This window comes from Periplaneta americana, chromosome 2 (genome assembly GCF_040183065.1).
Source record: "Periplaneta americana isolate PAMFEO1 chromosome 2, P.americana_PAMFEO1_priV1, whole genome shotgun sequence".
In the NCBI taxonomy this organism is placed as follows: Eukaryota; Metazoa; Arthropoda; class Insecta; order Blattodea; family Blattidae; genus Periplaneta; species Periplaneta americana.
This window is the reverse complement of record NC_091118.1, coordinates 172,415,685-172,443,480: the sequence shown is the minus strand read 5'-3', so window position 1 is coordinate 172,443,480 and position 27,796 is coordinate 172,415,685. Positions and strand designations below refer to the sequence as shown.

General features: G+C 34.7%; 1 protein-coding gene across 2 annotated transcripts in view; it reads right to left on the bottom strand.

Moving 5' to 3' along the window:
- LOC138694816 (G-protein coupled receptor Mth2-like) overlaps positions 1–27,796 on the bottom strand; it is a 75,519-nt gene that overhangs the window by 13,063 nt on the left and 34,660 nt on the right. For both annotated transcript variants that reach the window (XM_069818912.1, XM_069818911.1), the window contains exons 6-7: positions 20,274–20,421; positions 12,759–12,854 (exon numbers count right to left, since the gene is read on the bottom strand). In XM_069818912.1, the coding sequence (XP_069675013.1) occupies positions 12,759–12,854; positions 20,274–20,421 (244 nt within the window). The remainder of the gene's footprint in view (positions 1–12,758; positions 12,855–20,273; positions 20,422–27,796) is intronic.

The following is a 27,796-nucleotide window of genomic DNA, read 5'->3' as shown; positions in this document are numbered from 1 at the left end:
AGGAATCATTAAAAATGGAAACCGGAATTCTGAACCAGGAACCCATTATCCTGAACCCGCAGTCCTGGACTCTTAACTCAGAGTCCTGGACATGGAAACCGAAACTCAAAATCCTGAACCTGGACTCTTCTGTTGGAACCCGGAATAAAAAACCCGGAGTACTGTTTCCGAAACCAGGAGTAATGGTCCAGCAACTCCGAATCCTCAACCCAAAGTCTTCGAGCTGGAACCAGGAGCATTGAACCCGGAACTGAGAGTATGGGACCTGGAATCTCGAGTCCTGTAACTGGAACCCGGAGTTCGGAAAACTGAACCCGGATCACGCTACTCGGAAATTGGAACCAGCAACCCGGAACTACAAGTACTGAACTCCCAACTTCAACTTTAACTTTCATTTTAACTTAATCTATTTCAATTTAATTCAATTAGTTTTATTTTATTTTAAATACATTCATTTTAATTTAATTGATTTTAATTTAGTTCACTTTTCGTATTTTAATTTATTTTATTTCAGTTTAATTCATTTTATTGCAATTTGCTTTATTTTATTTTTTTATAATTTAATTTATCTTGTTACATGAATTTTATTTATTTATTTATTTGTCGTATTGCAACCTAATTTTCATTTCTTTTATCTTATTTAATAAAATTTATTTTAGTTTAATTTAATTTATTTATATTTAATTAATTTTATTATATTTTATTTTATTTTCATTTATTTTTATTTATGTTTTACAATTTTTAAGATAATTTTTCACATATTCATTAAATTCTTTTATTTCTTTTTTAATTTTATCTCTTTCATTTTTTTTATTTTCTTTTTTTATATTTTTCAAATGTTTTTAATTTTCTATTTTTTATTTTTTTAGAACTTTTTATTTATTTTTATTTTTAAAATATCTTTTTATTCCTTAAAATTAAAAAAAAAATTTTTTTTTTTTCATTTTCGTTTTCGAATTTTTTTTTATTTTTCTTAATTATAAAAAATTTTCTCTTTATTGAAAATGGTTTTCTATTTTATTAAGTTTAATTTATTCAATTTCATGTTATTAATTTTATTGCTTTATGTTAACTCAATTTAATTTAACTTAATTTTGTTATTTTTATTTATTTTACTTGAATTAATTTCAAGTCAATTAAATTAAATTTATTTTATTTCGTCTTATTTTTATTTTATTTTGCTTTACCTTAATTTAAATTAATTTAATTTATTTTAACATGTTTTAACGTATTTTGTTTTAGTTTATTTTAATTTATTTTAATTTAATGTAACTTATTTCCATTGATTCTGATTTTAATCGAATTTCATTTATTTTATTTTCCTTTCATTTCATTAATTATATTTTATCTTAATTTAATTTCATTGATATATTTTTTATTAATATTTTACATTAATTTATTTTAATTTAATTGATTTTATTAAATTTATTTTTTAATTTATTTCTTTTTAGTATTATTTAATTTAATTTAGTTTATATCTTCTTATATTTCATCTTAACTTAAAAGTGTTTTAATTTCTTTTATTTCAATTTACTACTTTCCCTCGATAGTAAGTAACCTACTTTACATGGATGGCAAGTGACCTACTTACCCCTCGATGGCAAGTGACCTACTTTCGCTGGATGGCAAGTGATCTACTTCCCCTGAATTGCTAGTGATCTACTTTGCTCGGTGACAAGTGACCTACTTTCACTCAATGCCAAGTGACCTAATTTCACTGTATGGAAAGAGACCTACTTTCTCTGGATTTCAAGTGACCTGCTTTCGTTGGATGCCAAGTGACCTACTTTCTCTGGATGGAAAGTTACCAACTTTCGATGGATGGAAAGTGACCTACTTTCGCTGGTTGGCAAGTGACCTACTTTTCCTCAATGGCAAGTGACCTATTCCCCTTCGATGGCAAGTGACCTACTTTCGCTCGATGGCAAGTCACCTACTTTCGCTGGATGGCAAGTGACCTAATTTCCCTCGATGGCAAGTGACCTACTTTCGCTGGATAGCAAGTGACCTACTTTCCCTTGATGGCAAGTGACCTACTTTCGCTCGATTGCAAGTGACCTACTTTCGCTCGATTGCAAGTGACCTACTTTCGCTGGATAGCAAGTGACCTACTTTCCCTCGATGGCAAGTGACCTACTTTTGCTCGATGGCAAGTGACCTACTTTTGCTCGATGGCAAGTGACCTACTTTCGCTCGATTGCAAGTGACCTACTTTCGCTGGATAGCAAGTGACCTACTTTCCCTCGATGGCAAGTGACCTACTTTTGCTCGATGGCAAGTGACCTACTTTCGCTGGATAGCAAGTGACCTACTTTCCCTCGATGGCAAGTGACCTACTTTTGCTCGATGGCAAGTGACCTACTTTTGCTCGATGGCAAGTGACCTACTTTCGCTGAACGGCAAGTGACCTACTTTCGCTGGATGTCAAGTGACCTACTTTCGCTGGATGGCAAGTGACCTATTTTCGCTCGATGGCAGGTGACCTACTTTCGCTCGATGACAAGTAACCTACTTTTACTCGATGGCAAGTGACCTACTTTCGCTGGATGGCAAGTGACCTACTTTCGGTCAATGGCAAGTGACCTACTTTCGCTGGATTGCAAGTGACCTACTGTCCCTCGATGGCAAGTGACCTTTCCCTGGATGGCAAATGACCTACTTTCCCTCGATGGCAAGTGACCTACTTTGCCCCCATGGCAAGTTACCTACTTTCCCTCGAAGGCAAGTGACTTACTTTCGCTGGATGGCAAGTGACCTACTTTCGCTGGATGGCAAGTGACCTACTTTCACTGGCTGGCAAGTGACCTACTTTCCCTCGATGACAAGTTACCTACTTTCGCTGGATGGCAAGTGACCTACTTTCACTGGATGGCAAGTGACCTTTCGCTCAATGGCAAGTGACCTACTTTCGCTCTATGGCGAGTGACGTACTTTCGCTGGATGGCAAGTGACCTACTTTCCCAGGATGGCAAGTGACCTACTTTCCCTCGATGGCAAGTGACCTGCTCTCGCTCTAGGATTGTGTTAGCAACGCGTTTTTGAATCTCTAGGAGTGGTTTAGCTGCTCATTTTTGACGCTCTAGGTTTGTGTTAGCGGTGCGGTTTTGACGCTCTAGGATTATATTAGCGACGCGTTTTTGACGGTCTAGAGTTGGGTTATGGTTGACGCTCTAGGCTTGCGTGAGGGGCGTATTTTTAATTTTAATTCAATTTAATTCCATTTTATTTTATTGTAAATTAATTCGATTTTATTTAATTTAAAATGAATTTGTTATCATATAGTTTTAAATTACTGTAATTTATTAAAATTGCTTTTAATATAAATTAGTACAAGTTAATATATTATTTTAATTAACATTAATTTATTTTGTGCCGAGAACAAGGTTGATAAGTGCTGTGAATAGAGCTCCTCGAACTCTATCTGTAGTGTAAAGGGCAAACCTCTGCCCTGAGGCATATGGCCGTTAGAGACGGGCAAAATAAAAAAAATGGTAATTTTTACTTTCCAAAACAGACTTTACTCCAAAGAAGGAGAATGAAGGCGGCCAGAAACTCGCCGTTTTCACTGTAGCATCCCCACATGTTTACTACTAAAAACCAGTAAAATCGAACAAATTCATTGCATTTTTTCCTAGCCTTATTTTTTTGCTTACCCTAAATGTTTCAGTCTCTAATCTCCGTAAATAATGGCGATATTGAGAAACAGGATGCGCTGTATTCCCCCCGACTCACTTCGGATGTGGTAGCATCAAAATGGAAATCCCGAACAGAAGCTGATGCTCGAAAAAAAAAATACCAACCGCCAACATTCTCACCATCATAATTCCGCCGCATGTGTAGCGAGAACAAAGCTGATAAATCCGGCGAATACAGCTCCTCGAACTGTATCTCTAGTGTAAAGGGCAACCCTCTGGATTCTTTCTTGTACATGAACATACACAGAAAAGGACGGGAATGGGCACACTACTCAAGGAAATCCACCTTGAGCTGCAAATAGGTGCAAAATAGACATAGAGGAAATTCAAAGAACACATCATGAAGAGAGCCATAATTCAAGATGCACCATGTGTAACATAAAGAAAGATATAAGAACAAAAACATCCTGTGATAAATGTATGAAACCCATGTGCCTGAAACATCCACAGTTTACATTTTTGGTGATTTTTATATGGGATATGTGTAAGCAAAAAAGAAGATACTGGTAAAAAAAGGTTTTACAATAAACATAAGATAAATGATAGGCTACATTTAACTGAATACTTATTTTACTAAAGACACATCGAAATAACAATATATTTCATGAAATACCCACCAAAATAGCCTATTTTGCTCATACTATCACTTTCTGTATGAGCAAGTATCATTACAGTATGTATACAATAATTTATATTTATATATATATATATATATATATATTCCTTCGCATCGGTACTCATAGTTATTATTTATAAGTTTACTAGTTTCGATCTCAAGAAATAATGCCCTACATGGACTCAAACTATATCCTTTTAGTATTTTGACATTTTAAAAATATTCCTTCCTAGTCACAGAGATAGAGAGAAATTAGGAAAAGACATAGGGAATCTTGGAAAAAAATTCACTTCATACTTACAATCAAATTTATACAAAACAAAACCAAATGCATATAAAATAATGAAATATATTAATCAAGATATTAAAGAATCTGAAAATCTTAAATGTGGATTAACGAAAGAACACTTGAAGATCTCCCCGGAAAAGGATGTAACATCAAATTAATAAAATATGTGATTTAGCCTAATTTAGCCTACGTGGAAAAAGTAATTTTGAAGTATTCATCTATAATCAGGGGCGGATGCAAGGGGGGGGATTAAGGGGATATATCCCCTCCCGAAATTTTGAGAAAAATACGAAACAAGAAACAAAAATAATATTAATTTTAATTCGTGAATGTACATAGGAATTAGAGAGTTTTCCATGTAAATTCTCTTTGCTAAAGTGTTAAATTCCAAGAACTGCAGGAAGACAAACACAGCGTTCTTACTTCAAGACAGAAAGTCATGAAGGGTATTTTATGCTTTTAATTTTCCTTCTCTTCTTAGACTATTTCATTAGTCAGCTCAAGGATAGGTTTTTAAATCATAAGGGAATCCTAAAGTCCATACAAACTTTGCTGCCTAGAAACATAGTGCGAGCATCAGATGAAGATTTAGAAACTGCTGTTGAGGCTATAGTAAATCAGTGGCCCAATGATGTTGATGCATCACCAGTCTTTCTTCAATGAATTGAAGATGTGGAGAAGAAATTTCCTAGGTCAGAAAAATCTTCACCTAATACCTACTGATTTTATATCATCTTTGAACAGATGCAATGAAATTATTTTTCCCTGCACTCGCAAGGCGCTGAAACTTCTCTGCACGTTGCCTGTAACTACAGCAACACCAGAATGGTCGTTCTCAACTTTGCGGTATTTGAAGACTTACTTGTGGAGCACGATGAGAGCAGACAGATTAAATGGACTGGCCTTGATGTATATACATAAAAATGTATAAGTAAAAGCTCATGAAGTACTGGATGAACTGTCTAAAAAGCCTCGTCACCTTCTTCTGTAAATGTCATTCTGTCATTGTTTTTCTATTGCAGTCATTTTAAATATGTTGTTGTTGTCTAGTGCCTTGCATTTGGCAATGAAGCCATTAGCAGTCGTGCTTTCCAATACTTTTGAACTGTAGTTTCTTCTGATCTTAATGCTTCACAGGTCTTCAAGTGGTCTTCATTCATTTCTGCTGGATCGTTACACAGGACACATATGGGTGAAGCTGAGATACCTATTATGTAGAGATGACTTGCTAGACAGTCATGATTTGTCAATAGTCTGAAGGCTGCAACTGCTGTTTTCCTTGGTCTCTGGGGGATTATATCTGTGTTGGAAAGTAGTGTAATCCATTTTTTGTCTTTAGCATTTGATTCTATTTCTTGTAGGTATGAATGAGAAAATTTTGTAGTGATCAAGCGTTTTATTGAGGAATATGAGAAATTAAATTTAGATTTTTGTTTTATTGTTGTGCCTTTCTTGGCAAGTGTGTCTGCAGTTTCATTCCCCATGACTCCACAGTGTGCTGGAATCCATTGGAGACGGACAATCTTATTAACTTTTTGGAGTTGTGTCAACATTTTGTAGCATTCCCTTATTTTTGTTGACTTCTTTGTAGCATTTGAACATATTCCCTGAATTGCAGCTTTAGAATCTGAAAGAATTACTGTCTTGTTATATTTATTTAAGGGAAGATTTAATAATTGTCGGAGAGCAATGTGTATAGCCTCTATTTCACCATCATAATTTGTTGTGTCTCTGCCAACAGAATGATAAAAGGAAAAATGTGTACATGTAACTCCAGCTCCAGTAAGGTTTTCTGTGGTTGATCCATCAGTATATATGTGTAGCCATTCTTCTGTAGGGTATCTAGTATTGATCGTTTCCAGTGTTAGAAGTTTTTGTATTTCTTTTGGTGTGTCTGATTTATTTATTTCCTCTGTTAATTCCAAACTTAAGATAGGTTGCAATAATTCCAATGGATTTTCTCTTATAAGTAAATTTTCTCTTGTGTTAGGAATCCTCAATTTAGATTTAATCTGTGTTAAATTTTCTAGGAAACTACTATGAGTTTTAAGGATTGAAGAAGGGAGGTTCTTTTCTGTCCATTTAGAGTTTGGCAGTCGTAACATTTTCTCATGTTGGAGCAGTGCTTGTTCTTCTATTTTTGTTGTTATTGATGGGATCCGTGTTAAGGCAAGCATGGCATCAACAGGTGTGGATTTAACTGCTCCAGTGATTAGGCGAATAGCCTGATTTTGTATTTGTTCAAGTTTATTGATGTTAGCATTTGCTGCTGTTATTAAAGATTCAGAACAGTACAAGAGGTTTGGTTTAATATACATTTTGTATGTTGCATTAAGGACTCTCCTTGAGCAGCCCCATTTAGCACCAGCTAACCTTTTCAGGATTTGCAGTTTCTTTTCAACCTTTTCTGAGATGTTTGTTATATGTTTTTTCCAACTAAGTTTTCTGTCGAAAGTGATCCCCAAGTATTTGGCATCATCAACTGCTTTGAGTGGTTTATCATTATAATTTATGTTAATAGCCACTGGTTTATATTTTAGTGTAAATAATTCATAAGTTGTTTTTTCTACATTAATAGTCATGAGGTTTTTGGAGCTCCATTCATGTACTTTGTTTAGGGCTGTTTCTATTCTGTCTTTAATTAATTTAGGTTTTTTTGGAGAGCCTGGAGTCCAAATGACTACGTCGTCAGCAAATAAAGCAATTTTGGTTTCTGAAGTTTGTATTATTGATGGAAGGTGGTTTATATAAATATTAAAGAGCGTTGTGCTCAGAACAGCACCTTGTGGAAGTCCTCGGTGTGTTTGTTTATATTTTGAAATATATGTATTATATTTTGTAGCACAAAATCTTTGTGAAATAAACTGGGTTATCCATTTCAGCATGTTACTTTCCACATCTATTGATTGCAACTTCTCAATTAATTTTATTTCTCCAGGCTGAGTCATATGCTGACTGAAAATCAATGAATACTGCTAAGGTGTCCTCTTGTCTATTGAAAGCTTCCTTGATGTCTTGGCTTAGTAGAAGTAATTTTCACTTGTACTATGATTCTGTCTGAAGCTGGTCTGTGAACTATTAAGTAGGTTGTAGTATTCTAGGAACCAGTTAATTAGATGCTACCATTCTTTCCATCACTTTTGCAATAACGCTGGTTAAAGATATTGGTCTGAAGCTATTAATATTGTTTGAAGGTTTATTTTTCTTTAAAATCGGGATGATAATGGCTTTTTTCCAGTCGGATGGTACAGTCATTTTCCAACATGTGTTATACAGTTTAAGTAGGATTTCTTTTCCTTTCCTGCCAAGGTGTTTAATAAACTCTGGTTGGATCTTGTCAGGTCCTGGAGATTTTTTGTTCTGTAATTGTTCTATTGCTAGATCCAGTTCTGTGTCTGTGTAAGGGGTAGTGATGCGTCTCCTATAGCCTCTCCTACCCAATTCCCAACCTCAACCTGCCCGTGGTACACCCTGGGGACCGAGTCACAGTGGTATAACTGTTTCATCTAAAATGGAGAAAATGCCATTTACATATGTGCTGGCCTATCACAGCACAACAGCGTCCCTCAGCGGCACATGAGGGAAAGGTCGGTGGATCTAAATAACATCTATTTAGTCCTCCCGGCTAGGTCCGAAGGACCCGTTGACCAACGACAGGTGCGGTCCCCCTTGCATAAAGGGGGTTTACGTCGGGTGATGTAACTGCCACATTGTAAAAACTGGTGCCCGTTAAGAAAACAGTTACATGAAAGCCACAACATACATGGGTATGAGTCCTAAAGATAAATATTCCGGAGTTAAAACTGTCCCCCAATTGGATCTCCGGGTGGGGACATCTTTAGGCAAATCTCATTTTAAATATTAAAATTTAAAAATTATGGTTTATTTAACAACGCTCGCAATTGCCGAGGTTATATCAACGTCGCCGGTGTGCTGGAATTTTTTCCCTCAGGACTTCTTTTATATGCCAGTAAATCGACCAATATGAGGCCTGTCGCATTTAAACACACTTAAATGCCATCAGCATGGGGTAGAACCTGCAACTTCGAGCACAGAAGGCTATACCGACTACGCTACTCAGGCCAACTTGTAAATGTTTGTGACTCGGAAACAAATTATGAGTATATAAACTTATTTCTCATTGCTCCATTTTTACTATCTCCAGAAATCCCTCCCTGAAAAAAAATCCTGCATCCGCCCCTGTCTATAACAACAAATTATTACATCCAATGGCTGAATAAACCTTCATCCTTGATTAGACAAATGGTTCTACTATAGGCCTAATGAAATATGCCTCGAAATTATTTTCTTTTCTTCAGAAACGTGCATTATAGATTCGTTAGTTACACCCTTATTTCATTTAAATTACTATGAAACACTCTGGTATGATGCCATTACTCAGAAGAAATACTGGACAACAACATCCAAAATAAGATTGAATTATCAATGGAAGATTTAATGGAAAGTAAATTCTCAGAACCACAGAGCAACATTGATGCAGCCGCAATGTATATGAAACAGAGAACATGCTCTTACGACATGTATTGCTCAAGAGAGATTTTTCCTGAAAATGTTCTCTTTTTATGTATAACACCCAGTAGTTGTTTCAATATAATAAATGTTGTTGTTGTTTTCTAATGCCAAACGTTTGACAATAAAGTCATTTGAATAATAATAAATGTAGAACCAGAAGATATACAAACTGGAGTCAGTTGTTTGGAGCAGCATTTCAAAGCAGATCTACTTTTCCTATTTGTCATGTGATTTTTGTATCACACTGTATTAAAGTTACTTCAGTAAAATCTCGTTAATACGCTCCTGCTTATAATGCCATCCTGTTCATTATGCTCTTTTTATACGGTCCCTGGACATTTCTCATATAATTCTGCATAATTTTGCCCTCTTCTAACGCTTCCAAATCCTGCTCGTAGCACTTTTTTCAAATCATAAATGAGTAAAAAATTCCGTATAAATTGCAAAAAAACTTGTAATGTTTTAAAAGCATGTGAAAAAATATACTGCTGTGACTGTACAGAGTGTCAATGCATCGCGAGTGCAGAAAAGAAATTTCACCTTCTACTTGAAAAAAGCCTCTGTTGGGCACGGTCGGAAGTTGCACTTACCAGTACTTCTCTTTGTATGAAAGAATTTTAACACTCAAAATTCTCCCTGTCATTACATTTCTGTCATTTCTATGAAATATAATAATATTTTGAATTCTGTGGAGTGTGCATTAACTTTGCAATGCAAAATGGCATAACAATGTATGAATTTAATCCCCCTTTCTTTAGGGATGATGATGAGGAATGGACTCCTGTGCAAAAATTGGGGAAAGTTACATGGAGTGTTTTGTGTCAGTTGCCAATGGTCTAGTGACATCAGAAATCAGCGATGATGGCGAATCATGCTGCCACTACCGTCAAGATAAAGACAGTGATGAGGAAATTGAATCTGCAGAGGAAAGTGTCTCCAAACCAAACGAAGCCCTTGGAGCAGTAAATGTGTTTCGAAAATACATTAGTGTTGCTCCTAGGATATATCAAGCAAGTTATCTGTAGTTCCTTGAACCACAGAGATGGTACAAACGTACGGCAAACAACAATCAAAGATTTTTTTCATATGAAACGAGCTCTTATTTGCATTTTTCACTGTAACTAATATAATAATAAATAATCCATGACACGACAGCCCATGAAGGACCATGACCAACCAGACACCTGCTGGCCTCATGTCCACATGCCGAAACAGAGGTCATCCAACCAGAATGGAGGTATCATGTGGTTAGTATGATGATCCCTCCAGCCGTTATAGCTGGCTTTCGTAACCGGATTTTGCTACCTAACATAGCTCCCCAAGTGCATCATGATGCTGGGTGGACACCAGTCCCATAATACACTGGCTGAAATTTCATGAGAAAATTTCTTCCTCCATGAGGACTCGAACCAGCACGGATTACGTAATGCGTGTCCTAGACAGGATGCCTTACACCACGACGCCAAGGTGCAGAACCACTATAACTAATGCATAATAAAATATGTTTCTTATAAACTGGTATCTAAATTATGTTCCCCATTTCATAAATCATTTCCCGTCTATAGCGCTGTACCACTTATTACACTTGAAGGCCACAGTTCCTTGATGAGTGCATTAATGGAGTTACACAGTACTTCAATGAGTAACATAAAAAACAAACAATACTGTCAACATCACTGACTCAGTAAGAGCAATAAACTGAAATTGTGGACCACTTGTAAATTATGATTGCGGTGCAATACTACATTGAGCCAAAGATGAGAATGATTCAAATTTCTACACTATGACAGGGAAAAAAGGAAAACATTATGCATGTGATCAATGAGATTTCAATGGAGGTCTTCCACGTAGAAAGCAAATGTTCTAACCATTCATGTAACAGTATGGCTTTTAAGAAACATAAAAATTATTATACAAACAGATATAAAAATTCTGGCAGTAAATTAACAATGCAAATTTTTTTCTTCTTCCTGTCAAGGAGAAGGCCTGTCTACATGTTTAACACCTATTACAGTACAGAATCCTTCCATCTTTTGAGAAGTGTTCATAAACTGCTCTCTCCCTTTGGGTGATATCACAGTCTACTATATACAGTCACGAGGCTTGAGTTTTGAGGGTGCTAGAAACAATAGACTGTGATGGTTCTATTTTGCATTGCCTGTAATGAGGCGATATTAGTGATCCTAGTGGTGAGCAACTATCTAATGTTTGCATATTTACTACGTATTGAGCTTCGCGACTGTATATACTAGACTGTGGTGATATTTTAAATTAGTTTAGACAGACCCCAAAATTCATTCTTACTACCAATATATAAGAATTCAAATTTTGTTGATACTGAGTTATGATAGTTATGATTGGAGTGGTTTTTAAATGCCACCATGTTCATCTAGCTTTAGGGTTACCAAACACATTCCCTAATTTTTTGTGCACCCAGGCATGACCAAGGAGATTTTACTGAATTGCTAGAGTATGGTTTTAATAGTGTTTTGGATTTTAAAACCTAATTCATACACATTCGAAAGTAATTATAATCGATACAAAAATAAAAATTGTAATTTTATTACAGATAGAGAAGTTGGTGTCATTCAAATGCAGTAGATATAAATTACCGAAGTTCACAATGATCTCTGGTGTCAAACTTTGAAGTATAAGGTTATTCTAAAGTTCCCAGTTTGAAATGGCCATATCTTCTGTACATATTAACAGTTTGGTTCCATAGAGATACTGGTACCATTATGATTTAGAGGATTTTTTTTTTCCAATATGCATTTCGTTGCTACAACAACTGTATCACACTTGCATAAATAAAATAATAATTTTTACAATGGTTTTGCTTTTACGAGTTCACAATGCCCTCGTTCATCGCTGTTATGAATGCAATAGACAACATCCAAATGCATTGAGAAGGTTTCGAACGTTACATGGATTGAAAAATGGACCCTGCTCTGTAAAAATCATTTCGTAAGCTGACAAATTTGAAGAAACTGGTGAAGTTACCAATAAAAAGCGATCAAGTGGTCAATTTAACTTTTTTTTCTTGTTTCTTCCTGTTATGATAAACTCTCATTTCTTTAGAAACAAATTGATGTTCTTATTTTTGCAGAATCTAATAATAATTTGCCGAAGTTATAGCCATTTGAACTTATTTTAGAATAGCATTATCTTGCTGCATGACATTGAGCTGTGATAGTAAAATTAAATCAATATGGAATCCATAAGGTATTTTCCTTACTTGCCTTTCATTTCAACTGAATTTTCATTTACTTTGAAGATATTTAAAGGAATGAAAATCATTACAGGCCATATTTTTAAAGTTATATCGGAAGAATGTCTTATTTTTCCCTAGTCTTTAGCCTAAGATGTTCTTGGTCCCAGAAATTTTATCTGGTAACTATGTCTACCTTGTTCTGCTCATGTATTATCTTGAAAACAAATAAATACATTATGTCACCTCAACTGTCTCCAACTAAAAGATACTAGTACCAATAGTCAGAGCAATGGTCGTGTTGACACCTTACAAAAATTTGGAGTAGCTGTATACTCAATTAAATGGGACATAACTTCCAATTCAGAATTATTGTCAAATACCGGTACTACTATTATACACTTTTTAATCACTTACCAATAAACTTTGTTGGTTGATGAAATCACAGCAAAAATTATACGGACAACCCATGTCATCCCCATAAGGAGGAACAGCTTCAGGTACAGAAGGCATCTGCAATGTGAATAGACTGTAAGCTATATAATATTGATTATAGCAGTAACAATAAAAGAACAACAATGGTGATGGTGATGGTGATGATGATAACGATAATGATGATGATGACGATGATGATGACAGTTTAATCTTCAATCTTCTTAATGTATCCAGCTGTTTGCCGACAACATAAAGTCCACTATAGTCTATCCAGTTGTTGTTTTTCACGAGAAATGAGGGGTATTTTGATTGGTGTACCCTCTCGTGGGTACTCACCTTGTCGTGGTGAGGGGGCTTAAACTTGTTGTTTAAGCTAACAAGTAACAAAGAGGTACCCACATGAGCTGCATTAACACCAATGCAGTCCCACTATATTTTTCACTGCTTATGATTCATGGAGTCCCTCAGTGTAAAATTCTCCGGAGGTAAAATAGTCCCTCAATCGGATCTCCGGGTAGGGACTGCACTGAGAGATGCCAAGAATCGTACTAAAGTAGTTATTTGGAACACCAAAAGTCACACCGTCCATTCAATCAGAGCCAAGTTCAATATTGAAAAGAACCATATAAGGTTCGTTTCAACAACAGTCAGGAACCGTCCGTAACCATCGTGAGCATGCGCAGTACAGAAAAAGCGTTCCAACACAATCCGAACCAGTTCTGAACCGGAAACATGTACTGCAGTCGGGCGTTCCAACAAGCTTTTGACACGGGTTCGGAACGGTCAAAATAGTCCGTGGATTGAGGCATGTACGGAAGAGTACGCAAGACGCGCATGCGCATAAGCTCACCAACGTCTCCTGGATACTGAAGAAAGACAAGATCGACTGTTCACATCATTGAGGTTAAAGATGAAAAGTGACAGTGCAGACGAATAATAAAACTAGAGATTTAATTTAAAGTTTCGCCAAAAAGAAAGGGAATGGAAATTATTTGGGTATTGAAATAGTTAATTACAATTTCAACATGCAGCTTTGATTAAAAATATAATAAATAACGTACATACATTAATAATTAAAAAAATAACTATTTTTAGATGAGAGTCCCCCAATACACGACGTTGAATTATCGGAATTCTTACCTTGCATATTTTTTGTCATATTTTTATAGAAAATGATCGAAATTCTATTTTCTGCAATTAGAATTAGCTGCGAAATGATAATAATTAAGTATCCCGTTCTTAGCAAAGATGATCACAGTTATAGCATCTCTGGATTCAGTACATAACGATCCGCGAAAGCGTTCCAACAGCGTCCAGTCCAGTTTCAATCCCATAGCAGATGCTCAACTAGCGCATGCGCATAAGATGATACAGGAACCGTACACGAACTGATCCATGAACCGCTTGTTGGAACGAACCTATAATGAGACAGAGAGGCAAATTTAATACCAAAAGGATTGAAGTATGGTGCCAGTCCAATGCAGAAGCAAATGACAGTTTAATAAGAAACAAGAGTTGTACCATAACTGGTCTTCCAGAACAACAGAAAAACTGAGTGTCAATAGAATTATTATTTGCAGCAACACAACCATCCTAAACATACTGTTCAGATAGCAAAGGTGTAGTTGTACAACATCCCTTGAGGATTTAAAACCCCACCTCAATGACATGATCTCAATCCAACGCGAATTTGTCGCATTTATTGGTCAAAGAAATCAAGAAACATTGCAAATCAAGAAAGACAGACTTTCATAATGTCCTTATGTAACAATTTTCTTTTGACACAACAGAAAATTGGTGCACTCCTTGCCACAAGGGTACAAACAGCTACTGTAGCAAATGGAACACATATCACTCATTAAAAGAGACTTATTCCAGCTTGTTCTAATTTATTATTTAACTTGCCAGACCCGTGCACTTTACTCCACTTCTTAGAAATAAATATTATTGACTTAAATCTATTACATTTTAAAATACAGTTTTGTTATTACTTCGTTAACAATATAGCTTATTATAAGTTGTAAGTCGTTTGCTCCTGAATTAATTTCAAAGTTATATTTAAATCTATGAATGTAACTGTTATTATCAAGCAATACTTTCTGGACTTGTTCAGTCAATTTTACTTTAAGCTTGGTACTATATTAGACCTAACCGACAATAAATTAGTCAGCATCTCAAATAAAATATACTTGTAAGAACTGAAGGTTGTTACTCTCAGCTGGAAGAAGACTTCCAATTAAATAATAAGCCTATACTTGAACTTTAAATGTTGGCATAAAATTGACTTCATGTATTTCTTTTGCATCAAACGATGCCATATGGAGTAAGGTGTTGTACTGTCTTATATTATTTAAAACGTGTGTTGATAATGGATGTACTCCTATAAGTTAATTTTTTATTTGTTTTTGTGGAGGCTCTTGAATCTCAGGAGGAACAACTTTTGTAACAGTGCAACATGAACCATTTGGCTCATTACCCCATTTTTTGCATTGCTTTTATTGTATAGTTGGTTCATTTTACCTATTTGAACACAATTCAAATGAGCATAAGCAATACAAGGTGTATCTAAATTGGTGTCAAATATTTCGGGGACATGTTCCTAACACCAAAACATTACAAAAAGTTCATATAAACATTGGTCTCAAAATAATTTATTTCAGAGTTACGAGACAAAATTTAATGTTACAAAAATTGCTCGAAGTGGCTTCCTCCTGATTCGATGTATCCCCTAAACCTGCGTTACATGCTCTGGTGTACTCTGTTGAAAATTCCTGGAATGTTTCGTATTTCGTGAAATCCATTTGGATACGCTCTCAGAATATCAACATTAAGTACAGGAGTCGCATAAAACAGGGACTTTAAATGTCCCCAGACGAAGAAATCCATTGGATTCAAATCAGGCGATCGAGCAGGCCATGCAATGAATCCCCTTCAGCCAATACATCTTTGGAGAAATTCTTCATTAAAAAAATTACGAACTATCAGACTGAAATGAGCTGGAGCAGCATTGTGTTAAAACACATTCGTTGGATGACATCCAGAAGCACATCATCAATTAAATGATGCAAATCATTTCGTTCTGTTCAATCACATAATACATTTTCTTCTGATTTCTTTGCTCTACAAAATACAAACAAACAAAAAACAATAAAAAAATCAGCGGTCAATGAAGGGACAAATCCTTTAATAACTCCCTAACGAATGGTTTTCAGACCCATGTTCGTATTAACTTTTTTAATTGTTTTGATGTTAGGAACACGTCCCTGAAATATTTGACACCAATTTAGATCATAACAGAATGTACTATTACTGCATACCTAATCAATACACTCTGAACATTCTGATTAGTACTAAATGTATCTTAGTTTTTAATGTGAAATTATTTACTTCATATCCTTTCATGCACAACTGTTATTATTCTTAGAGCTTCCTTTTGTGAAACAAAAAATATGTTTTGCTTTCAAGAGTTTCCCTGGAATATTAATCCATATTTTATTGTGAAATGAAAGTATGCAAAGTATGACACTTTAAGGGCGTTTATAACGCCAATAAAACATAAGGATCTTAATGTAGAACAGGCAGAGCTCAATTTAGGAGTAATATATTCTATGTGTGTTTTCCAGTTCAAGTGATGATCCAGCTCCAACCAAGAAACTTTGTATCATAGGTTCTTTGAGATCAGTTCTATTTGATCTAATATTGTACGAAAAACCAAGCATTATTATGTGTACCAAATTTGATTACACTGCACAGTGGGCCAGAACCAGGTAAAAATTAGACAAAAGTAGAAAAAAATCACTTGTTTATAATTGGTCGGCCACTTCCTAGCCCATCGCACTGGGCTTCACAGCCCATCGTAGTCCACCGCACTGCTCAGCACTGCAGTGACGTCATCCCACCAGTTGATTGCATTCTAGTGCTTTCCTGCTTGCCCATATTGGTTGTGCTTTCGCTTGGCGTGCGGCATGAGCATACAGGACACATTACAAAATTAAATTATTTTCCACTGCTGTCGAACACAGATTTAAAAACTGTCCCTATTGTATTTTTTTAATTTCCATCTGACTCTATTGTTTTAAACTCTCTAGCAGCGAATTTCTCCTTCACTACTTTTTCTCTAGAGAGATTGTATTTTAGAATGTATGCTTTCACAGCTGGTGTCTGTGATGAAGGTTTTCTGGGCTGCTATTACACTATCAAAGTTCTTTGGCAAATATCTTTTTATAAAATATATATTATACAATATATGACAGTGTAATGGGTTTTCTTTTATAAAAGTTTCTTTGATAAAAGATCTTTTATAAAATGTAAGTGCAGCTTGTTATCTTTGATAAAAGATTTCTATATCTTGAAACAAATATAGTGGAATGCAAATATAAATGGACTGTTGCTACCACAAAAATTCTGATATTAGAATATGAAGGAAATGAAATGTTGTAAATAAATAATTTTTATAATATAATATTAATATTATATGGACGAATCCAGAAATGCATATAGAGTGTTAGTTGGGACGCCAGAGGGAAAAAGACCTTTGGGGAGGCCGAGATGTAGATGAGAGGATAATACAAAAATGGATTTGAGGGAGGTAGGATATGATGATAGAGACTGGATTAATCTTGCATAGGATAGGAACCGATGGTGGGCTTATGTGAGGGCGGCAATGAACCTGCGGGTTCATTAAAAGCCATTTGCAATTAAGTAAGTAATATTTTATAATAATTTGCATAACTTTTCAAGTCTTCTCAATGTAGCTCTTTCAATAATTTCTGATGTATATTTATCTTATCACTTCTTGCAATCCATGGTTGAACCCATGACCACATATTTGTATTGTGATCAGGAGCAGTGGCGGCTCGTACCTGAAAACAATAGCGTGCTAAAAATAGTTTTAGACTCTCCTAATTTTTTAAAGTGAAATCCATCCGTCAACATTTTGAATCGACTTAGAACTGCCTTTAAACACATTGCTATTTTCAATGTATTCTCTCACTACATTGTCCACGCTGCTTATCAGATTAGTAAGACCTATGAACACACCGAGATTATCTGACATTTCCGTCTCATCGTGGCCACGTAGCGCTAGTTCAAATTTCCCACAAAATTGAATACAATCAATTATTTTCGATAAAATATATCGATTTTTTCGACTTTCTCATTATATTTCTGTGCTGATTCTTGATAAGCTCTATTAGCTGCGCTGCAATATTTGAGGTGCCAATCGTACAAAGATCAAACGAGTTTATGTTTCTTGCTGTGTGAATGTTTCTTTATATAGTCATTCAGAGACCAAGATCTTTGACACGAATCACCGCTACTAGGAGGCAAGGGAAGCAGAACAGAGCATTTCGTATTTCGCATCCACATATCCAGTTAATGTTGTCATAAACTCTTCTGTTACATTTCCTAGAGTACACATAGTTTTTACCATCCTTTACTTTCTGCACAATATTGGTGTTGGCCGCCCTAGATTTTTAATTCTAATTTAATTTTCTATGGCTGCTTGGAGAAAGCAGTTATGAGTAATGAATCAATGGAGTTCATCATGATATAACTACAATGAATCCCATAAACCTGCACACACTGTTTTGAAAGTGGAAAATAATCCCTATTTTAACAGACTCCCGCGAAAAGGTATGCCAACATAGACCCCGTAACACGTAGATAATAAACTCAAAACTTCTGCTGAGATTATATAAAAGTAAACCTGTTTACACAAACGTTCAAAAATGGATTTCAATATGATTATATTTATGAAAAACACAAAAAGCAAAAATAAGCTACATAATTATATAAAACGTATTTTCTTTATTTCAAAGTTATTTCTTTAGCGGTGTCAAGGCAGCTCTGTTCTGTCGACTGCTGCGAACCAAAGAATATAGAAGGGAAGAGAAAAAGTTTCACCAAAACAAGTGAAGAAGAGCGTACCGCACTGCACAATAGTGAGCACGGTGTTGTGTGAAAAAGAAGGACAAAATATCAAGGAGGGGCGAGGTGAAGTGCTGTTCTGCGAATGAGCAGACACTGCTAGCCGGGCTAAATTGGGAATTAGCACGTAGAGTAAAGATGGATTCCATTGAGTTTATAGCACCAAATTATCGAAAATAGTGAACTATTATAAGTAGAATTTGTATTATGTGCGTTTTTTTAACAATATTATTTCGACGATAATTTTATGGCATGCTACAGCACGTTAGCACGTAGGGAGCAGCCGCCACTGATCAGGAGTTTAACCCAAAGGCATTTCTTTTTCAGTAACATGCATATTGCAATAATTGAACTAATTGCAGCTAAACAGGCATAATACTGTTCTTCATTCATGGTGTTATAAACTTAACGCGTAAATATTAGTATAAACAAACCATAAATTTGAGACGTAAATATCAGTTTCAACAAATCCATCGAACACGTGTTCATTGTTGTGGAACAAGTCTTAGGAGAGATTTGTTCCTAATTTTAGGTTATGTTTGTTAAAATCTTTTATAAAAGATTTTAAAAAATTTTATGTAGGCCTAGTTTAATATACCCCAAATCCTATCTTTTATCAAAGATCTTTGATAAAATATTTTATCATAATATTCTTTGTCAAAGAACTTTGATAGTGTAATAGTAGCCTCACAGAGACTGTAATTTCGTTGCGATGTATCATTATTTGGACTCATCTTAAAAAACAGAAAACAAAAACGAAAACGTTTCAAACAGTAGCTGATTGTTGATCGAACCGCACACACAAGCACAAATTCCTGCAAACTCAATTGATAAGTAACTGATAGAAGCGGAAACTTGGGCTCGATGCTTTGACACAAACGACTCCACCGCACTAAACTGCTCCACAAGAAGCCTGCCGTGACCTGTCAGTGATGCAATGTGACGTTACAGGCTAGTTCCGTGCGACACTGCTGTGTAGCCCAGTGCGGTGCAGTGCTGAAGCAGCCCATGGCTGGGCCCACTGTGCAGGTCTCTGATACAGTTATAGCAGAAGAGAAAAATGGTTATCTTCTTTTATAATTTTTAATTATGGTTTATTTAACGATGCTCGCAACTGCCGAGGTTATATCAGCATAGCCAGTGTGCCAGAATTTTGTCCTGAAGGAGTTCTTTTACATGCCAGTAAATCTACTGACATGAACCTGTCGCATTTAACTATCAGTGCTATATCGACTGCGCTACCCAGGCTGGCTGTTCTTGTATAATATGTTTTGATCCAAAGTTACTAAATGAAGACAATGAACAAGCATTCTTATATTCCAACGCAAGAACATTAAATGTAGAATTCAAGGAAATCAACACATAATCGCAAGCCTTGTTTTCAATGTTTCAAATCAATCAACAATTTAAAGAGGCCTAACACGATGATAATTTGTATGTGTTGAGAAATAACCATCACCACAGTTCACATACAATAAAGTTAATCAGTGATTATACAAGTGTTAAAAGAGTGTATCCAACAATGAAGAATAAAGTTAACTTCTTTAAGTCACGAAACATGGGACTTACTTGTACTTCAGACTGCGAATTTCGTCAGATGACTGACTCTGATCTGTGCCACCACATAGTCTGCAACCAGTCCATATGAAGTATACAGTATTCAGGCAAATGATCAAGATCACGGGTATTGCGACGTACGCCAACACATTTACTGGTGCTGCAATTATTAGGAAAAAAACGACTTTAATAATAATAATAATAATAATAATAATAATAATAATAATAATAATAATAATAATACCCCAGTATTAGTAACAATAATGATAGTAGTAGTAGTAATAATAATAATAATAATATTAATAATAATAATAATAATAATAATAATAATAATAATAATAATAATGACTAGAATTTTTATGATACTGCATCTTTTTTTCCTCTGGATAGAAATGTTGCTCGATTTAATATTACACATTTCATACAAAATTCAGTGAACTAAAACCCATTTGTTAAGCTGACTGTATTATTTTGCATTTTCTTGCAAATTTCATAAGAAACTGCATTTTTACTGGTATTTTGCAGTTGTTGTGCATTTCTGAATGTTTTTAGAGGGTAACAATATATTATTTGTTTGCCATTGAATATAAAATGCATTTTTATGATTTGAGTATTATTTTCTATCCAGCTTATAAAACTTTCAACAAGAAAATGCACATATAAGATGAGGTAATAGTAATTTCCATGTACCTACTACAATGCAATAGAGAAATGGTGCCATTTAAATTAAAATTATGCAAAATTTGCACGGTAAATCACACATCAAAAGCAAATTATGCTACCATCAAGTCTTATTTCGGATCCCTGCCTACTGTGGGTTTGTTGAAGAAAAAAAAACCTGATGTACGATGCTGTCGCATATCGGGATAGTTCGGCTGCATTCTATCTGAAAAAGATGTTATATTTGTTTAACTGACTGCATACAGCCACACATATTATCAAGTGAGATTGTATTGTATTTATTAACATTCCATGGTATTCATACATACTTACAGCTAGAATATGGAACAAGTCAAAAAACTTAATACTATTATAAAATCTTAATTTATAGTCACAGTCTAGATGAAATATATACAGACAGATTTACAATATTGTCTACTAGTACAACACATAGTTTTAGTATCAATTTCATGAAGTGTTATTGAATGTCATGAATTCACCTACAGAATAGAAGGCGTGAGAAATTAGGTACTTCTTCAATTTGACCCTAAATAATTTTATGCTTTGAGTTTCATTTTTTATATCCATAAGGAGGCTATTAAAAATTTTTACTGCCATATAACGCACTCCTTTTTGATAGCACGATAGACTTACCGATTGCGTATGAAAGTCATTTTTTTGACGTGTATTTATGCTATGAACTGTTGAATTAGTTACAAAGTTTTCACGATTACATATGAGGAAGACTATTAATGAAAAGATATACTGACAAGCCATGGGCATTATTTGTAGTTTTTTTAAAATAGTCCTACACGATTCCCTAGATTTGGCACCTACTATTATTCTAATTACTCTTTTTTGTAATAGAAATATATTGTTACTATCTGTGGAATTTCCCCAAAATATTATTCCAAAACTCATTACCGAGTGGAAGTATGCAAAGTATATTGTTTTTAAGGTATTGATATTTACTATCTTTTGCATAGATCTAATAGCAAAACAAGCTGAATTTAGTTTGGGGGTAATTTCTTTAATATGATTTTTCCAATTTAACACATTATCGATTTTTAAGCCAAGAAATTTGGTTGTTGTTGTTTCTAATAGGGATCTATTGTTAATTATTACGCTAGAAATTTGCGACGTTGAATTTGGACAGGATTTAAATTGAATTATGTTAGTTTTGTTACAATTTAATACTAATTTATTGACTGAGAACCAGTCACATATTTTGAAGAGAATTTCCTCTGTTGAAGATTGGAATGTGTTGGAGTTATTGGCTGTAATTACTATACTTGTGTCATCTGCAAATAATATGGGATGACCTACATCTTTTATAAGGGGGGCAAGATCATTTATAAACACTATACTGCCTGATAATAGATGTACAGTCTTAGAAAAAAGTTTTGTCGCACAGATACTTTATAAGAAAGGAGGCAGTGCACATGATCAGAGGACGAGTGATCTGGTTCATAAGAGAAGGATAGTTGAGGTAATAAAATTAGTTTTGTTTCGTTGTATGTCTGATCATGTGCTCTGCCTCTTTATCAGCGAGAACCTCAATCAGAGGTAGTGGCAGTAATACAGTAACTCTTACAATAAAAATTACTACAATAATTACAGCAATTAAATTACAATAATTACAGCAATAAAATAACATAGATAAAATAAAACAAATTGATTCTAACTATAAATAAATAAATGCCATAAACCCAGATTATGCTATAAATAACGTCTACTATAAGCAAAAGTAAACCTAACTTACAAGTAAACCTATTTCTATTAAACCCAACTATTGTCACCTTAAGTAATTGCAAGTCACCTTAATTAATTACATGTCACAACTCAGATAATCATACTGCACACAATTTCAGCTTAATCTTTTCAACTTTTTCTTAAATGTAACGATTTTGAGAGGAACACCTCACAATGGGCAAGATACGAAATTTAGCTGGGAAAAAGTATTTTCATTCACCCTCACCAATTCATCTTTTTTCACTTTACTATAATTGTCAGAAGATTGTTCTTCACTTATCTGCAAAGGAGGGTGGGATTCTAAAGTTTATGAAGACGATATGAACAAAACCAAATCTATTCAATAGAAAAGATCCAACACAGGGCAGCAAAATATGTCAAAATGGGGAGGGACATGGCAAAGAGATAATAAAAGACTTAGGGTGGGAATTTCTCAAATCAAGGTGATGAAAAATCAGATTGAGAGCATTGTTTAAGGCACAAATGGACACAAAACAAGGACCGACATCAATACTAAATTAGTGACACCATCATACTTGGGCAGAGCTGATCATATTATGAAGTTTAAATGGAGAAAACAAAGAACAGACATGGCAAAATTTTCCTTTGTTAACCGCACAGTAGTAGACTGGGACAGCTTATCTGTGGCAGTCTTTCAGGGTGGTCCTCTCAAAATCAATACATTTAAGGAAAGGTTGAAAAGATTGGACTGAGATTTTAATTGTAATTATCTAAGTTGAGAGGTTAGGTTAGGTTAAATTAAGTAGCTGTATAGTATTATTATTATTATTATTATTATTATTATTATATCAGAGGTTACTTGAAGGAAAAACTGAATGAGGTAGAAACAAATAGTAAGAATAAAAACATTCGAGATTTATATAGGGGTATAAAGGAATTTAAGAACGGATATCAGCCAAGGGTAAACGTGATCAAGGATGAGAATGGTGACTTGCTTGCAGACTCTCATGCAATCCTAAACAGATGGAAAAACTATTTTGCGCAACTACTAAATGTTCATAGGCCAAATAGAAATGATCGGGACGAAATTCAAATACAAACTGCTGAGCCATTTATACCCGAACCCACGCTTTCAGAAGTCGAAATTGCGATAGAAAATCTGAAAAAGCACAAGTCTCCAGGTGTCGATCAAATTCCAGCAGAATTAATACAAGAGGGTGGAAGTGCATTATATAGCGAAATTTATAAACTTGTACTTGCTATTTGGGAAAAGGAAATTGTACCAGAACAATGGAAGGAGTCCATAATTGTACCTATTTTTAAAAAGGGGGACAAAACCAACTGTGGTAACTTTCGAGGAATATCACTTTTGTTGACGTCGTACAAAATTTTGTCCAATATTCTTTTGAGAAGATTAACTCCGTATGTAGATGAAATTATTGGGGATCATCAGTGCAGTTTTCGGCGTAATAGATCGACTATTGATCAGATTTTTTGTATTCGACAGATAATGGAGAAAAAATGGGAGTATAAGGGTACAGTACATCAGTTATTCACAGATTTCAAAAAGGCATATGACTCGGTTAAGAGGGAAGTATTATATGACATTCTTATTGAATTTGGTATTCCCAAGAAACTAGTTCGATTAATTAAAATGTGTCTCAGTGAAACATACAGCAGAGTCCGTATAGGTCAGTTTCTATCTGATGCTTTTCCAATTCACTGCGGGCTAAAGCAGGGAGATGCACTATCACCTTTACTTTTTAACTTCGCTTTAGAATATGCCATTAGGAAAGTTCAGGATAACAGGCAGGGTTTGGAATTGAACAGGTTCTTGTCTATGCAGATGACGTGAATATGTTAGGAGAAAATACACAAACGATTAGGGAAAACACGGAAATTTTACTTGAAGCAAGTAAAGCGATCGGTTTGGAAGTAAATCCCGAAAAGACAAAGTATATGATTGTGTCTCGTGACCAGAATATTGTACGAAATGGAAATATAAAAATTGGAGATTTATCCTTCAAAGAGGTGAAAAAATTCAAATATCTTGGAGCAACAGTAACAAATATAAATAACACTCGGGAGGAAATTAAACGCAGAAAAAATATGGGAAATGCGTGTTATTATTCGGTTGAGAATCTGTTATCATCCAGTCTGCTGCCCAAAAATCTTAAAGTTAGAATTTATAAAACAGTTATATTATCGGTTCTTCTGTATGGTTGTGAAACTTGGACTCTCACTCTGAGAGAGGAACATAGGTTAAGAGTGTTTGAGAATAAGGTGCTTAGGAAAATATTTGGGGCTAAGCGGGATGAAGTTACAGGGGAATGGAGAAAGTTACACAACGCAGAACTGCACGCATTGTATTCTTCACCTGACATAATTAGAAACATTAAATCCAGACGTTTGAGATGGGCAAGGCATATAGCACGTATGGGCGAATCCAGAAATGCATATAGAGTGTTAGTTGGGAGACCGGAGGGAAAAAGACCTTTAGGGAGGCCGAGACGTAGATGGGAGGATAATATTAAAATGGATTTGAGGGAAGTGGGATATGATGGAGATTGGATTAATCTTGCACAGGATAGGGACCGATGGCGGGCTTATGTGAGGGCAGCAATGAGCCTTTGGGTTCCTTAAAAGCCATTTGTAAGTAAGTATTATATCAGAGGTGTTGACGACACTGAAAACCCCATCACATTCAGGAAATATAGCTATATTTTTCATTCATGCACGACGAATTTGGTATATAAGTAACTTAAAGTACTTATTTGGGGTGGGCTGAGAGGGCATACAGCTGTCATGACCACCAGTGATTACATTCAATTTCCACTACTATAAAACCTAGGCATTTTCAAGGTATTTTAACAATTTTCTCTAGTGCCAGGGACACGAGTAACCTTCACTTTATATTAATAATAATAACGATTTATTTTAGCTGGCAGAGTTAAGGCTGTAAGGCCTTCTCTTCCACTCAACCAGCAAAAAGTGTATATACATATGCATGAACTTATTAGTAATTCCATTGATATTTACATTATCACAATATTCTAATTCAGTTCTATAGAATTCAACAATATTCTTACATTTTGCACCACAACTTTTTAAAATCAAATGTTTTCACTCATCTCTACATTCACAGTATGGTACCTACTTTAATTTGATTAATGTGATGATGAACTAGGAATTTGGAATTTCAAACTCAGAAATAATATACATTTTTCTCCACCATTTCTTCGTTTTTTTTTTTTAAATACTTTTCCTGTATTTCTACTCATATTCACAATTATAAATAGAAAACACAAAAAAACAAAGGAAACACTATTTCATCCAACTTGTTGATTTCAGCTCAGCCAAAAATAACAGAAGATTGTTTTCTACAATGTAGCCACTTCATAATATTTCCCTCTAAACAAGGTAGCCAATACATGAAATTTCCCTAAAACACTCATATATTCCCGCAATAAGGCAAATTCAGAAAGTAGATTTCGTGTCTTAAGGGCCATAGTGGGGGTGGGGGAGGATGCAGGTGTACGCCGTTGTCCTACTTTCTTTCCGAGGAGGGATGCAGTTCCCTTACTATTTTTATAATGAAGAATATTTTATCATTTTGCAACTCAAATCAAGAAATGGATTCAGAACATCTCAAAATCTGTGCGTCAGTAGCTAACCATGACAATATCTTTGAAAAATATTGGAGTACAAGAGATAAAATGACTTTATTGCCAAATGCCTGGCATTAGAAAACAACAACAACACATTTTATCATTAGCTTTCAATATCTTTTTTAATTAAAATATTCAAAATACTGTCTGAGTTACAGCTCTGATCACAAATAACAGATTGATCAGCCTTACAGACTTTCAAGACAACCACTTTTATCAATTTCACTATCCTATCATCCAGTGGTGGCACTAGTATTTGTGGGGCCCTAGGCAAACCTGTATTCAAGGCCCTATACCAATATAACAACAACACTAATAATAATAATAATAATAATAATAATAATAATAATAATAATAATAATCATAATGATGAAAATAATGATAATGATAATAATAATAATAATAATAATAATAATAATAATAATAATAATAATATAATAATAATGATGATGATGATTATGATGATGATAATAATAATAATAATAATAATACTAATACTAATAATAATAATAATAATAATAATAATAATAATAATAATAATAAAGGTGGTAGTATATTAAACTACTCACCATTATGTTGCTGAATTGTGATCATGCCTTCATTTTTAGTCTTACGAAGAAGCTTCTTACACACTGACAATAAATCACAGTACCAGTAATCTATCACCAACTGTGGTAACTTTCGAGGAATATCACTTTTGTTGACGTCGTACAAAATTTTGTCCAATATTCTTTTGAGAAGATTAACTCCGTACGTAGATGAAATTATTGGGGATCATCAGTGCGGTTTTCGGTGTAATAGATCGACTATTGATCAGATTTTTTGTATTCGACAGATAATGGAGAAAAAATGGGAGTATAAGGGTAGAGTACATCAGTTATTCATAATTTCAAAAAGGCATATGACTCGGTTAAGAGGGAAGTATTATATGATATTCTTATTGAATTTGGTATTCCCAAGAAACTAGTTCGATTAATTAAAATGTGTCTCAGTGAAACATACAGCAGAGTCCGTATAGGTCAGTTTCTATCTGATGCTTTTCCAATTCACTGCAGGCTAAAGCAGGGAGATGCACTATCACCTTTACTTTTTAACTTCGCTCTAGAATATGCCATTAGGAAAGTTCAGGATAACAGGCAGGGTTTGGAATTGAACGGGTTCTTGTCTATGCGGATGACGTGAATATGTTAGGAAAAAATACACAAACAATTAGGGAAAACACGGAAATTTTACTTGAAGCAAGTAAAGCGATCGGTTTGGAAGTAAATCCCGAAAAGACAAAGTATATGATTATGTTTCGTGACCAGAATATAGTACAAAATGGAAATATAAAAATTGGAGATTTATCCTTCGAAGAGGTGGAAAAATTCAAACATCTTGGAGCAACAGTAACAAATATGAATGACACTCAGGAGGAAATTAAACGCAGAAAAAATATGGGATGTGCGTGTTATTATTCGGTTGAGAAGCTCTTATCATCCAGTCTGCTGTCCA